This window comes from Acyrthosiphon pisum, chromosome X (genome assembly GCF_005508785.2).
Source record: "Acyrthosiphon pisum isolate AL4f chromosome X, pea_aphid_22Mar2018_4r6ur, whole genome shotgun sequence".
Classification (NCBI taxonomy): domain Eukaryota; kingdom Metazoa; phylum Arthropoda; class Insecta; order Hemiptera; family Aphididae; genus Acyrthosiphon; species Acyrthosiphon pisum.
In genome coordinates this window covers 54,786,469-54,800,065 of record NC_042493.1, presented here as the reverse complement: position 1 = coordinate 54,800,065, position 13,597 = coordinate 54,786,469, and the positions used below count along the sequence as shown (strand labels likewise).

Genomic DNA, 13,597 nt, shown 5'->3' with positions numbered 1-13,597 from the left:
AACGTTGTTGGTTTTTTTGCGTGAATACAAAATTATACAGAAAAACAGTTTGGCGCGGGAAAGAAATGGACAGGCTACTGCAGTTCTATACAGAAAAAACCATTGGTAGTTATATATAATAATTCACCATAAAAAGAGATGAAGTTTGACCGCGCAATATATTTTTTATTTTTTTGATACCCATACTAATACTAGATAAATCCTATTTAAGTAAGAAAAACATTAGAATAACGGATTTAAAAACAATTACTAGAACGAAATCACAGATCCAAAATCTTTTTTTTATTCACGGTTAAAAAATATATGGTTTCTTAATCCGGGTGAAAAAAAACACAATTTATAGCAATTTATACGCGATCGGGGCACGTCGCGCATCGTTGTCACTATAGTCGTCGCCCGTCGACTGCGGTTCCCGAGCTTAAATTTTCCCGCGTACAGGGGAATAACTTTCCGGTGAACGCCCCTGTCGTTGCTTCTATCACGCCAAACAACCATTATTAGCATGTGTATATATATGCAACAATAATTATAATAACATTAGCATAATATATTGTTCTGTATGTTAAATCATCGTCAGCGTCCTGTAGTCGTATAATTAATATTATTGAGTTCGCGTATACACGAAATTATTTATAAATCCCATACACAAGGGATGGCGAAAACGAATTCGGAAAGTGTGAAAAACTAAATAGTCTACACTCGGTAACGGCGTTCCTCATACGAATATTATGACGAAAAAATGTTATTATATAACGGTGATGAATTTGAAAGCAACATTTTAAGTGTATAAGTTTCTACTAAGTTCTTATGGTATTAAAACATTTTTTAACGTTGAAATTTCAATGAGGAGGAGGTCTATACTTGACCACCCTGGGTACGCCACTAGTGGGCACAAATCATGTATTTTCCAACGAATCGGAAATGTTCAATGACGACTGGATCATTCCAAACTAACGATAACGAATATCTATATTCTATAGTATCCGACGAAACACTCCGATGGAACACAACGTAATGGAATGTTTCGAAACAAAAAAAATGCAAGTACTCCCGGTTTTGGGTGAATTTCGTCTGGTGTATTACTTTTCCTTCCATACCGCGAATTGTCGAATAACAATAATTTTAACAATATAACGTATAATATAGTATCATAATAATTATTGTTCAATAGTAGTAATAATAATAGTAATTGTAATAGTAGTAGTATTAAATTATAATAATAGTGATTATAATAACGAAACAACGACACTCACCTCCCAGAAGGCCGCCAGACGGCGGAGGACTGTTCGGTATACTAGGCGTGTTGGCCCCACCGGGGCCCCCCAACATGTGGCCAGGGCCGCCGCCGTTGTTGCTGCTGTTATTGGACGGGGTCGACACTTGTTGTTGCGCAGCTTTCATCATTTTTTTGTATTTACTTCTCCGGTTTTGAAACCATATTTTTACCTGGAACAAGCAAAATAATTATCACGTTAGTAGGTATTATATTATTATATAGTACGAAACATAATTTTATAGACAATAATATAATAATATGATATATAATATTACGCGTAACGTCAAAATGGCGTTGGTAAAAAAACAAAATTTAGAGTATTACAGTAATTCAAAACCGGGCAGCGAAAAAATTTTATAGCATTAAAATATTTTATTTGTGTCTTATAATATAGAGTGAACTAGGAATTGAACCATAATATATAGCCGCATACGCCTAGATAAAGTTTGACAAATGTATATTGAAATGATACGTATGGTATCCTATAAATACACGCTTAAAACAATAATTACCTACAATACTTATTTAAGTGTTTATACTTTAGTCAAACGACATTTTGATTTTTATACTTCAATAATGTAATTATATAACGGAAACTTTGCAAGTTCACATTTTTTATACTCGATTCTCAATTTCGCTGCTACCCAACCCTCTTCCAAATATATTTGTAACACTGTCATTTAAAACCTTTTTAAATACCTATATGTATAAGCTCATTTTACTCGATGTTAGAATATATGTATGTGTGTATGTGTGTACCAGTTTAAAGGCGATTAAGTCGTATGATATATTATAGTTTTAATAGATACATTTAAATAAAACGCTCCATTGTATAGACATTTGTTACGCCTATTATGCGTGCATAATGAAATAATGTCGTAATTGCTAATTGCATATATTATACATTATTATTAACTACAAATCTATAATATTCATAACATATTATAAACGGTTCGATTAGTCTATGTAATTCACGCTGTAAACGATAGCTATAATAATAATAATAATAATAATAATAATCGTCTGCACGTCAACACATGTACATTTACGAACTTACACATAAGATATTATAAATTATAATATTATACGGTGATTCAACTACAGCACAGGACTGCGATAATTTATCTCGGATTTATTACACAGCGATTCATGTATATTATAATATTATGAATGTGTAAAGATAAGCGCTAGCAAGTTCCGGCAATCATTCGTAAATCATGTAATATGTAAAGCTACTGCTGCACTTTCGCGTTAGTAAGTCATAATACTATACAACTACCTAAATCGTTATCAACGGTAAACAATTCATATCAAAAAGATAATAATAGTGATAACAACAAAAACAACAACAATAATAATAGTAATAATAGAGCAATAGACTTCGCCGCGGGACATTCGACGCGACGACTTTTAAGTCATGCAAATTAATGCGTAGTTGTTATATACATGATGTGTGTATTATATACCGCACATATTATTATAATGTATACGCACACACTCGAACTGCAGAACAGATGTGGTTAATTGGTGTGTGTTTTTTCTCCTGCTCACACATATACGTATTTGTACGTACCTATAAGTATATATGTATGTATATAGGTATATACTATGCTTGTATATGTATGTATGTATGTATAAGCGAGCAATATCACAACGGTGTGGTCCGTCACATATGTATAATATATTATTTACGCGTATTATATTATTATGTATACATCGGTGTCGTATATAATATATATTATATACGCATAGTCTGCAGAGATCGCGGCGTGTATTGTATTTAAATTTACGAGGTGTTAAAATGGCAAACAAAAAAACGGGACCACATTAACGATTTCGTTACAGGTGTATTATAGGTACGCGCAACGTACGCTGCCTATGTACCTATATAATATTAATATTATTTTAATATATTTTGTACTCGCGAAACAGAACATTTGACCCCTCACTCAACTATATAACTATATAGTATAAGTACCTGCAAAGTTTTGATTTCTGATGTATTTTATAATTTACAAAGAATAATTAATACTTTATTTTTAATGTATATTTAGGTGTTTGATTTTATTATTTTCCTTCCCTGCTGATATACATTTACCGAGAGCGCCATGTTTTTCATTATGCAGGTTAATATAGAAACAATGGTAAGATACGGTGTCTCATACCTCATATATATAGTATGGTTGAGAGATCTCGTTCGTTTACAAATTAAAAACGCATTCATATGTCGATCTATATCCTATAGGTATAGGTTCCGTGTGAGTAGCTAATTATATCTCGTAAAAAAAAATGTATCTATATAGGAACGTCTGGTCCGCGATGGTTTCAAATTTTCGAATAATCGGTAATTTAATTGGAATCTAAAACGCGTGGAATTAAACGGTATTTTGAAAGCAGAGAGAGCGATTTGTAAACGACGGCTTACACGACGCATTATTATTGTTATATTGTATTATTTTATATTATCATGTCACGCGGCCGCCACTGCCGCCACCGCTGCGACAAATCGCGCGGGATACGTGTCAATATAATATATTATATAATAATATATACAACGCGCGTGTGCCTATATAGTACTTATACTATAGGTTCATATACGAACAGCGCACGACATCTATAAAAATAATAATACATTATAATATATTATTATAACGACTTGTGGACCGCCGCCGGTTTCAGGTTTCGTGATTTATTCAACGGCTGTACATAAAAAAAAAAAACGACCAATGGCGGTGGCAGCAGTGGTATATATCATTATCCGACGTATTATATACTACTTTTACAGTATATGCAAGCACATGGCATAATATATTATTACGGATATATACCCAGGTACCTACAATATATTCGTCGCGATATACGATTACAGTAATGTTACTCTTACCACGGCGAGACTTATACCGTTTTTAAAACTTAAGCGTTTTCTCGAAAACTGCAGTGCTGGGTGGCGGGAGAGATTGGAGTTTTGGCCGCGATTGGAATATGATCCCCGAGTGCAAATTTATGTTGAACCCAATGCGATTTAGGTGAACAAATAAGCCTTAAGCCTTTCCACCCTCACCCCTTAAAAAACGTCAGATGAACATTAGCGGAGTAATAATTTTCTTCATGATGTCCTGCTGATGATCTTTTTGATAATGGTCAATTAATATTGAAGTTCCCTAGAAAAAAATTCCTAGTTATTGTGCAGACTATAGGTAGGTACAACATATGGGTCAGAACTCGCAACGGTAACGGAGCGATATCCGTCGGTGGCGTCGGCGGCGGCATATGCGGACAAAGGGACTTTGGTATACACTTTAAAAATAAATCCGACGGCGGTAGTGATAGTCGTTTCGCTTTTCTTTTGCCGGCTGCACATTCTACCGCGGCGCGTATAGGCAAACGCGCGCACGTATTATTATTAATAATAATAAAAAAACCGCATTTCTGCACAACTGCGCGACGTGCATATATATATAGAGAGCGGTAACGGCGACGAGTGCGATACAAAATATAATACATCGGTATCGATTCTGCTTCATAATAAATAATATTATTATGTTGTGGTTAAGTAGGTAAATAACAATTTTAATTGATTAAATAACTGCAAGTTCGGTTTAATTCGGGCCCGGGCTGGTTGACCTCAAAAATCAGGGTTCATATAACAACACCAGACTGTTGGAATGCACTACCTACGATAAAAGGATACGCTTTATATGAACAAAAAGAAGGAACTTTAAAATAAATAATGTAATGGAGGTGCTTATTTACCTGATATTCACCATTACTATATTATAAAATCACTGAAATTGGCTTGAAATCTTCTGTCAGCTATAGCGTGGACAATATTTTATGGAGATAAAAAAAAAACAACGGGAGAATAATGGTTCAGAGAATAAGAATTTACGCTCTACAAGAAACAATAATTATCCACCTATGTGGATCTGACAACACTGCTGAAAAGATACATGTTCCAAAACAGAGCGCTGCACATTATAATTATTTATATTATACAATTTATTAGGTTTAAACGTGTGTGAGATATGAGAAGAGAGTTTAATAGTATAATCTAATATAATATAGAGAAAATAATATTGTTATATATATTTTTTTTAAATAAATTTGCCTCCTCGCCCCCATCACCGGTAGACACCGCAGAATAGCTGCCCGCAGGTTGCCGCCGGGCACGCGGTCGTTTTCTTCTTCTTTATGCCGCGCAATGCCAAGAATTCTTGAACGCGCGCGTTGCGTTTTCTGGAGGCCGGCTGAATCGGCCGACATCAGAGACGAGCAAACGTGTACACACACACACAAACGCACGCGCGTATATATTGTATGCGGTTTTGCCGCCGTATGACGGACGGACCTGAGTAAAAAACGAGAGAAAAAAAGCATCGCGTGAATTCTTCGCTTACCTATATAGTGTGTGTGTGTGTGTGGACAAGCTCCGCGACTGAGATGCACAACGCCGGACGAAAAGAGAGAGAGAGAGAGAGTGAGAGAGAGATACACACACACACACACACACACACACATTTATAGCTGAATAATAATAATATACGCATTTGTAGTAGTATCTGTAATAGTAATAATAATAAAAATATAAAAGATGATTCTGAAGCTGCGTCACAATATTGCGCGAGTTTTTTTTTTACTCTCATATAATTTCTCAATCGATTTATCAGTCTGCGCATGTGTACTAAAATTTCCGTTTTATACGCGTCTCCGCAGAAATAAAATATTATGTATTTAAAGACCACGAAAGAAAATATCAATTTTTAAACCCTCGACCTGCTCACACCTCGTCGCCGAACTGCAGTCGAGACGTTTTCCTGCATACGTACACCATGACGAAATCATCAGCATAATATGATAATGTTATGATCACGATTTAAGATATACTGGTTGCGCAACGAGGTGTGATAACGAGACCCCCGAAGTGTCTTCAACTTTTGACTGATAAGAATTGTATTACGGCGCGCTCTATTAGAAGTCTATTAGAACTTGTAGCAGTAAAATACACTGATGCGTGGTAATAATATAATGATAGCGCTAGTCGTTAATTCTTATCAACAATTTATCAAGGACACTTCGGGAACCACATTTTATGTTCTTATCATAGCTCGTTGCGCAACCAGTACATCTTTAATCGTGGTTATGATCCAGCTAACATTTAACACGCACACGGCTATGTTATATATATATATGTTCCGAACGTGTAATAATATAATATGTATTATATGATGATGTATGAATGCTAGCCACCGTAGAATATTCGACGTATAGGTATATTATAATACCGTTTGTTATTTTGTTTTGTTTTGTTCCGTTCAAGTTTCGACCGCGCCAAAACGACCTCGTCCTGAACGAACCCGAGGATGGGCTCGGCTATAATGCTGCAGCGAGTATACAACTATTACATTATAATATAATATAATATAATATATTATATTCTCGTCTCCATGTATGTACCGTATAATAATATGCATTGTGTCGCGGACATTCGATTAAAAAGCACAGATAAATTACACTCTTTTCTCACCAAAATTTAGTTTTTTTGCCGTAAACTCATAACGAGATACGTTATAAAAAATCAGAATCACTTTTGATACAATTATATTACTGTCCTGCAAAAGAAAGCGAGTAAAACTTATACTGCTGTAGTAAAAATATAGTAAAAGTTTGTTTAATTATTTTAAGTCCCGCAATATATACTATATACTGTATATACTGCGCAACGCATACCTATACGACCATATTAAAAAATTCAAAATTTACTTATATGAGCGATGAGAATTTTAAATCATACATACGCTATACTGCAGTTTGCTCAATAGTTAAGTAACGCAAAATGTTGACGAGGCTGTACAATAATTGTAAGGTCAATACAGAAAAACGGAAAAACATGATGGATCCCCTTGTTGTGCATAATATATAACATGTTGCTGATTATTTTTTCATGCATTACCCAGTGGGAAACCGGAAAACAGACGAAAACATAAAAAAAGCAAGGATAAGTCTCCACTGTGGTCCTGTAGTCGCCACGCCGTCCGTAATCGACGTCATGTATAATATCGTCGTCAGACGTTAAACAAGAGAGTCGTGCCGCGAATATATATTATATACATAAACGCTGATATACTTATATATATATTATTAATAAATTACACGTGTTATTTCAATACGAATATTTATAGCTGACACATAAATCAGCCTCTAGTGCAGTTCGGCGGAGAGGACACGAATAAAAAAATAATAGTAATAATAATAATAATAATAATAATAATAATAATAATAATAATAAATAATACAATAATAACAATAATAATAATGTAATAGAGTAAACTTAATAATATATACACATCGCGCGCGAGGTATAATGTATATAATATATCGGCGCAATGATTCTAATCTGTCAGTAAGTACTAATCAATGTCAAATAATTTTTGATATACGACGAGTCGTCGCCGCCACCGCCCGATCGACCTTCCCACCCGAGCGAATACGCTAACGTAACGTGGAGTATAATATATAGTACTATATAATATATATAGATATAGTGCGAGTAAGAGGACAGACAGCCATCGTGAGGAATAGGTAGGGGAAAAATTATACGTACCTATATGTATATAAAATGCGTCGTGCGCGTAAGTGTTATTATTGTTATTATTATTATATTTTATATCGACGGACACGAATCAACCCTCTCGCCCTGATGACCGGTTCTCGGTGTTTTTTCCATATTTTTTTTATCAATATTATTATTTATACGTCTATTACTCGTGTCACTTTTTTATTTTTTTTTACTATACTCCTCACTAGACCCTTTTTATATAATATATAATATATTATATTCATCTCAACCCATACACTGCCTCCAGCCAATAATCGTATATACACTGCACCATGGCGTGCACACCCCATCTGCGAGCAGGAGGCCTAAAAGTCACCGGGCCTCAGCCGAAGCGCCTTCACACAACACCATCGTACTGGGTAAATCATAATTTATGAGATCTATAAAATGGTGTACACCATGATGGTATATATTATATACCAGAGACCTCGGGGCACCCGTGGTTCAATCGCACTATACCATTAACCGACACACAGATGCTCGAGGTGTTACTATCCTGTCTCTGTTTAGAGTATTTATACGTAAGACTATAAGAGACTAAAAGTTAAACGTCGCAAACGACAACTATCCAACTATGAGTTGTAACAGACTCATTGAGCCGTCATCACAGCTTGTCATAATTTTAAATATACATAATACATATTATAATAGGTAGGTAATATCGATTAATGATAATATACTATTTCTTTAATTAATTGAATATTGTTTAAATATTTTAATGGGCTTGTAATAAGTGGAAATTATTAGCGTGGTTTATAAAATATTTAATTTGTTTCAAGATTTGTATGCAGGTAGGTAAAAGTCAACTTAATGTTCGTCTCCAACTCAGAACCCACAAAAGTACAAAACAAATATGTATAACAGTATTGGAATAACGACAGAAATATGAAATTCACCCTGCGGATCACTCGACTGACTATAACCGCATTAATCACTATTGATGTTTATTGTTTATAGTATACAAAAACCAGTTAGGAAAGAAATTATTCCATGACATATTTTGTTCCTTTGGAACTCAAGCAAAATGCGTCAAAGGGCAAAATGTGTCAAAGGTTTCATCTCACTCATATTATAATAACATAGACAGACGCGTAGATCACCTGACTATAGACTATATAGTTATAATAGTTTTATAATATTTATAAAGTACCTATAATAATATTTATTCGAATCGAAAAATAATCAAAACTAACAATCGAACCGCAAATATACAACCGGCGGTTTTCCCATATACTTCTACTAATAATAATAATAATAATATGTTCACAATATATACATAGTGTGTCTGGTAGTCTGCAGACCTGAAGTTTAAACAACAACATTGCGTAGTATAGAGTTGTATATGTGCGAGTTTTATGAGCCTCGCGATATATAAAACACACACGCACTAACTAACTCACACACTGACGAGGCGGAACTATGGTACGCCTACCATGGTCATCTGTAGTACAATGTTTTGTAATGCATTTTATACATACACGTACATAATATACACGGGAGCGCGCTTGTGTGTGTGTGTGTGTGTACGAATAACAATAAAACTTCTATGTACGCTTGTTCCAGCAGTGAAATCACTTAACCAGAAACTTTTACTTCATTATGCGCATTTTTTTTTCATCTTCCGACTCCTATATACATTTATATATAACGCTTGTGTCACGACCACAAAAATATACACACAAATACGCGTGCGTATTATTCCGACATCATCAAACAAAACCGGACATTGCTATTGTGTCGAAGAAAACTATTCAGACGATGCAATTATAATGTATCCTCTGCGTGTGTGTGTGTGTGTGTGTGTGTGTGTGTGTGTGTGTGTGTTCACCAAAGTTGAAATAGGTAAAAAATTGGATAAACCGAACAAATATTATATATATATTTAGGTATCAAGTATATATATACCACCTAACCCATACATATATTTTATTTTATTTTTTTATGTTTATATACGTATTTGTAACAGGATACACCTGTCGTGATAGATTACAAGGTGGAGGCCATCGGCTCGTGTACATATATATATATATATATATAGGTATATATGTATGTGTATATATTATATACATTTTAGCTTCCGGCTTTTATTTTTACGGGACGACCCGGCCGATTCCGTGTCCTTATTAACATATATTATTCATTAAAAAAAAGTTATTCTCTCTCTGTGTATGTATATATAAATATATAATAATATGAATATTTAAAAAAAAAGGGAAAATGTCCACCCACCGCAGCCACGAGACCTGCACCGCGCCACGGTGCTCGAGTACTTTTTTTAGTTACAATCGATAGACGGTATAATATACGATCGTCGTCAGCGATAACGAAAACTCGTCGGAAAACGTGCGTCTTTGAAGAATGAGATTTAAGAAGAAAGGAGTAGGACATTTGGCCTGCAAGCATGGAGTATCTATCAGTCCGGTCGAAACAACCGTATAGACGCGCTTGGTTTAAAATATCACACTTACTATATTATGGTCTTGCCGAACGAAATATGCGCATATATAGTTCAACGAAAAATTCAATATACGCAAATAGAGATCGATACAGTTTCTGATTGACCCCCGTCGGAAATTCCAACAAGTTGGTCTATATACCGAAATTGTGATATTATTTTTTTAAGAAACTCAACCGCGGCAGCAGACGGAAATCACGACGATCGCCCTGCAGTAACGGCGTTTTTTCACGTCGCTATAATATATTAGACCCCCAAGCACGTTCACTGGGAATTCGCATTTTTGCAAAACTTAACGAAAAACGATAAAAATAAACTTAAAGAAATACTTTCACCCCAAGGCAATAATAATAATAATACAAAATAAATATGGGCATAAATCGTTTATTGCGGATGGGGACGCCTTGCAGTAGCTTATTATACAGAGAACAAAAACACAACGTAAATAAAAATACAATATAATATATTATTCTTCACCCGACACGGGTCGTTGCGCATCGTATGTGTAATATAATACAACTCCAAATTATGTAGAAATAAAATATTTTCAAAATAACACATAAATTTACCGAGAAAATAATGTTTAGTGATGTCTAGAATCACCCTGTATATACTCGTAAAACGTCGGACGGATAGCTGTGGTGTGTGTGGGAACAATGGTAATCACGATAACGACACGCACGGGACCCTCCCTGTACTGTGCAAGAGGAAGTCGTTGTACACCGACGGAGAAGGTAGGTAGGTATATACCTAGGTAAAATATTATACGCATATATTATTATGTGTATATATACGCGAGCCGCGGCGGTTTGAAAAATAAAAATAAAAAACCTAACAAAATACGCGCGCGCGCCCAATGCAAGGTCGACCGTTTTCCCGACGAATTCTCTTCTAATACAGCGGGGGGGAAAAGAATAATATTATCATCGTACGCCTGAATATTATCATTGTTGTTATTTATATATTATTACCGTTTCGTGTATCAAGATCGGAGCGTATCGCACGCGAATACGTCTTGAAGTGGTTGGTAGGTATATAATATATTATATTATGTTGTACGAGTACCTATGTATATAAGTATATTAAGTGTGATAATGTCAGCGGCGTATTTGACGACCCCCCCCCCCCTTTCGCGAGAGTGTTTTATTGAATTATTTATTCGGGTTTTGGGGTGCTGGGCGCATTTAATTTATAGGTTAATTCTGTTTTTGTATTTACGTTGAAATCATCATACTAATTTTATTTTATTAAATGTTTCATAAAATAACTATTGATCATGGTTCAGAATCCCTCCGAGATAATACGAGCTCTCAAATTTGCCACTGAATATCGATATTATTATACTGCGTATAGACAACAAGGTTGCAGGACTGCAACCTCGGTTAGTAGCAGAAAAATCGAAAATCGTATATTGAACGGAAACGAAACCGAAAGAAACTGTCTGACCGTATTTTTCTTTTAATACCAATACAGCCGACTGACATGGTACTTATATATATATACAGCTTAATATAATGCGATATCACATAACGGAGGTCCACACGCAAATAACATAAATAATAAAATGTATATAATGGACATGAACTTCGCGGATGATATATATACCTATTGCTGTGAACTTGTCAAGTAAAAAGTAATTGTGTGTAATACACAGTGCAGTGCAGCGTGTGACTTGATCAAAAACAGACTCGATTTTTAAGCCAGTCATATTATAACGATATCACACCCGGCCTTGAATAATAACACATTTGTTTTACGCGTACACACACAGTATAATAATAATAATAATATATACGTTCGATGACGTATAACATATTATTATTTATATATACATATCGATGTTTATATTATGTTCCTGCACACAGCATTTTCAACAATATTATTATAACGCAGTGTTTCAGGTATACATACCGTATATCACGCGTGCAATGGCGAGTCAATGATGTGAAAAGCACGTGTCGCGATCGTCATGTTAATCGAACTTTTATTCCCCAAAAATTCCAAAGTGATAAAAAAGCGTCTGAACGTCGGTTTTTTTTTAATTTTTTATTAATATACTGTGATTTTCAAATCACCAGTGGTACTAGTTATACTATTTGTTACCATACACTAAAGCATCTCAACACAAACACAATATAAGTACATATTATATTATATTACACAGACATACGTACAATATATAAAATCGTATTATTCTCTCTCTTTCACACGCACTGTATTCAGCAAGGCCGACTGACGGGCACACGAGGTGAAACGTTTGTTTTTTTCCAATACATACACATAATTGTGTGTGTGTATCTGTATGTACGAACGGTATTATTAAGCCAAGTTTCAAAACGTTATCGAAAATAAACGTCAACGTGTGTATGATACGAGGCGGTGCAATATAAGTATGTTATACTTATTATTATTGGACTGTACTTATTGCATACAAATTCAATGCTCCATCACATTATGCGTAAGGCCAATATAGAGAAAAAAGCAAATGCATAATACCAACACGAATTCCATAAAATAATCATAAAGTTCTAACAGTACGGGTAAAAACGAAAAATATTTTATATGGGTATTATAAATTAAAAATATAATATACGATACAATATTATATAGTATATGCACATAGCGCTGATACATACATATATTTTATTATATTATAATATATACATACAGTAATAATGGAGGTAGGTGGGCGCCGATACGACTAATGTGTTTACATACATAGCCGACAATATATTATTAAAAAATTAAATTAAAAAATAAATATAGTTAGACCTCACGGTGTCCCCGCGAGTTCGTGACCGATATTTCGACGACGAAAGTACAGATGAACAGATGGGCATACTATTATACTACTTGTTTACTATGTATTATGTAGGTATACATTATACCAGATATATCGAGTTTAGAATTTTTAATTATTTGATTCATTATGATCGGTTTTTAAATTTTCGATTAAACGATTTGTAATTTAAATTAAATAATTAGCACGTCGGCGGTTCTTTTTTTAATATTATACCCACAACCGGTTAGGCATTTCGGTATTATAAACATGTATTTGCGTATATATCACAGACGACTATCACGGAATAAATCATCGTACAAAACTTCAAAGGTCTGTGTAAACATTAAACGTCGTTGCGACGTGCAGCGACTTTTCTTCACATGGCACATAATATAGGTAATATGCACCTAGGTACGATAAACCGACATTATATAACCATTATATATTTCTGTGCACCAAACATTAACA

The 13,597-nt window shown here is 34.5% G+C and overlaps 1 protein-coding gene across 1 annotated transcript in view; it reads right to left on the bottom strand.

Annotated features, from left to right (window-relative positions):
- Positions 1 to 13,597, bottom strand: part of LOC100574649 (homeotic protein distal-less) — a 114,800-nt gene that overhangs the window by 26,900 nt on the left and 74,303 nt on the right. Inside the window, exon 3 of the mRNA XM_003244545.4 lies at positions 1,254 to 1,446. Within this exon, the coding sequence (XP_003244593.1) occupies positions 1,254 to 1,446 (193 nt within the window). The remainder of the gene's footprint in view (positions 1 to 1,253; positions 1,447 to 13,597) is intronic.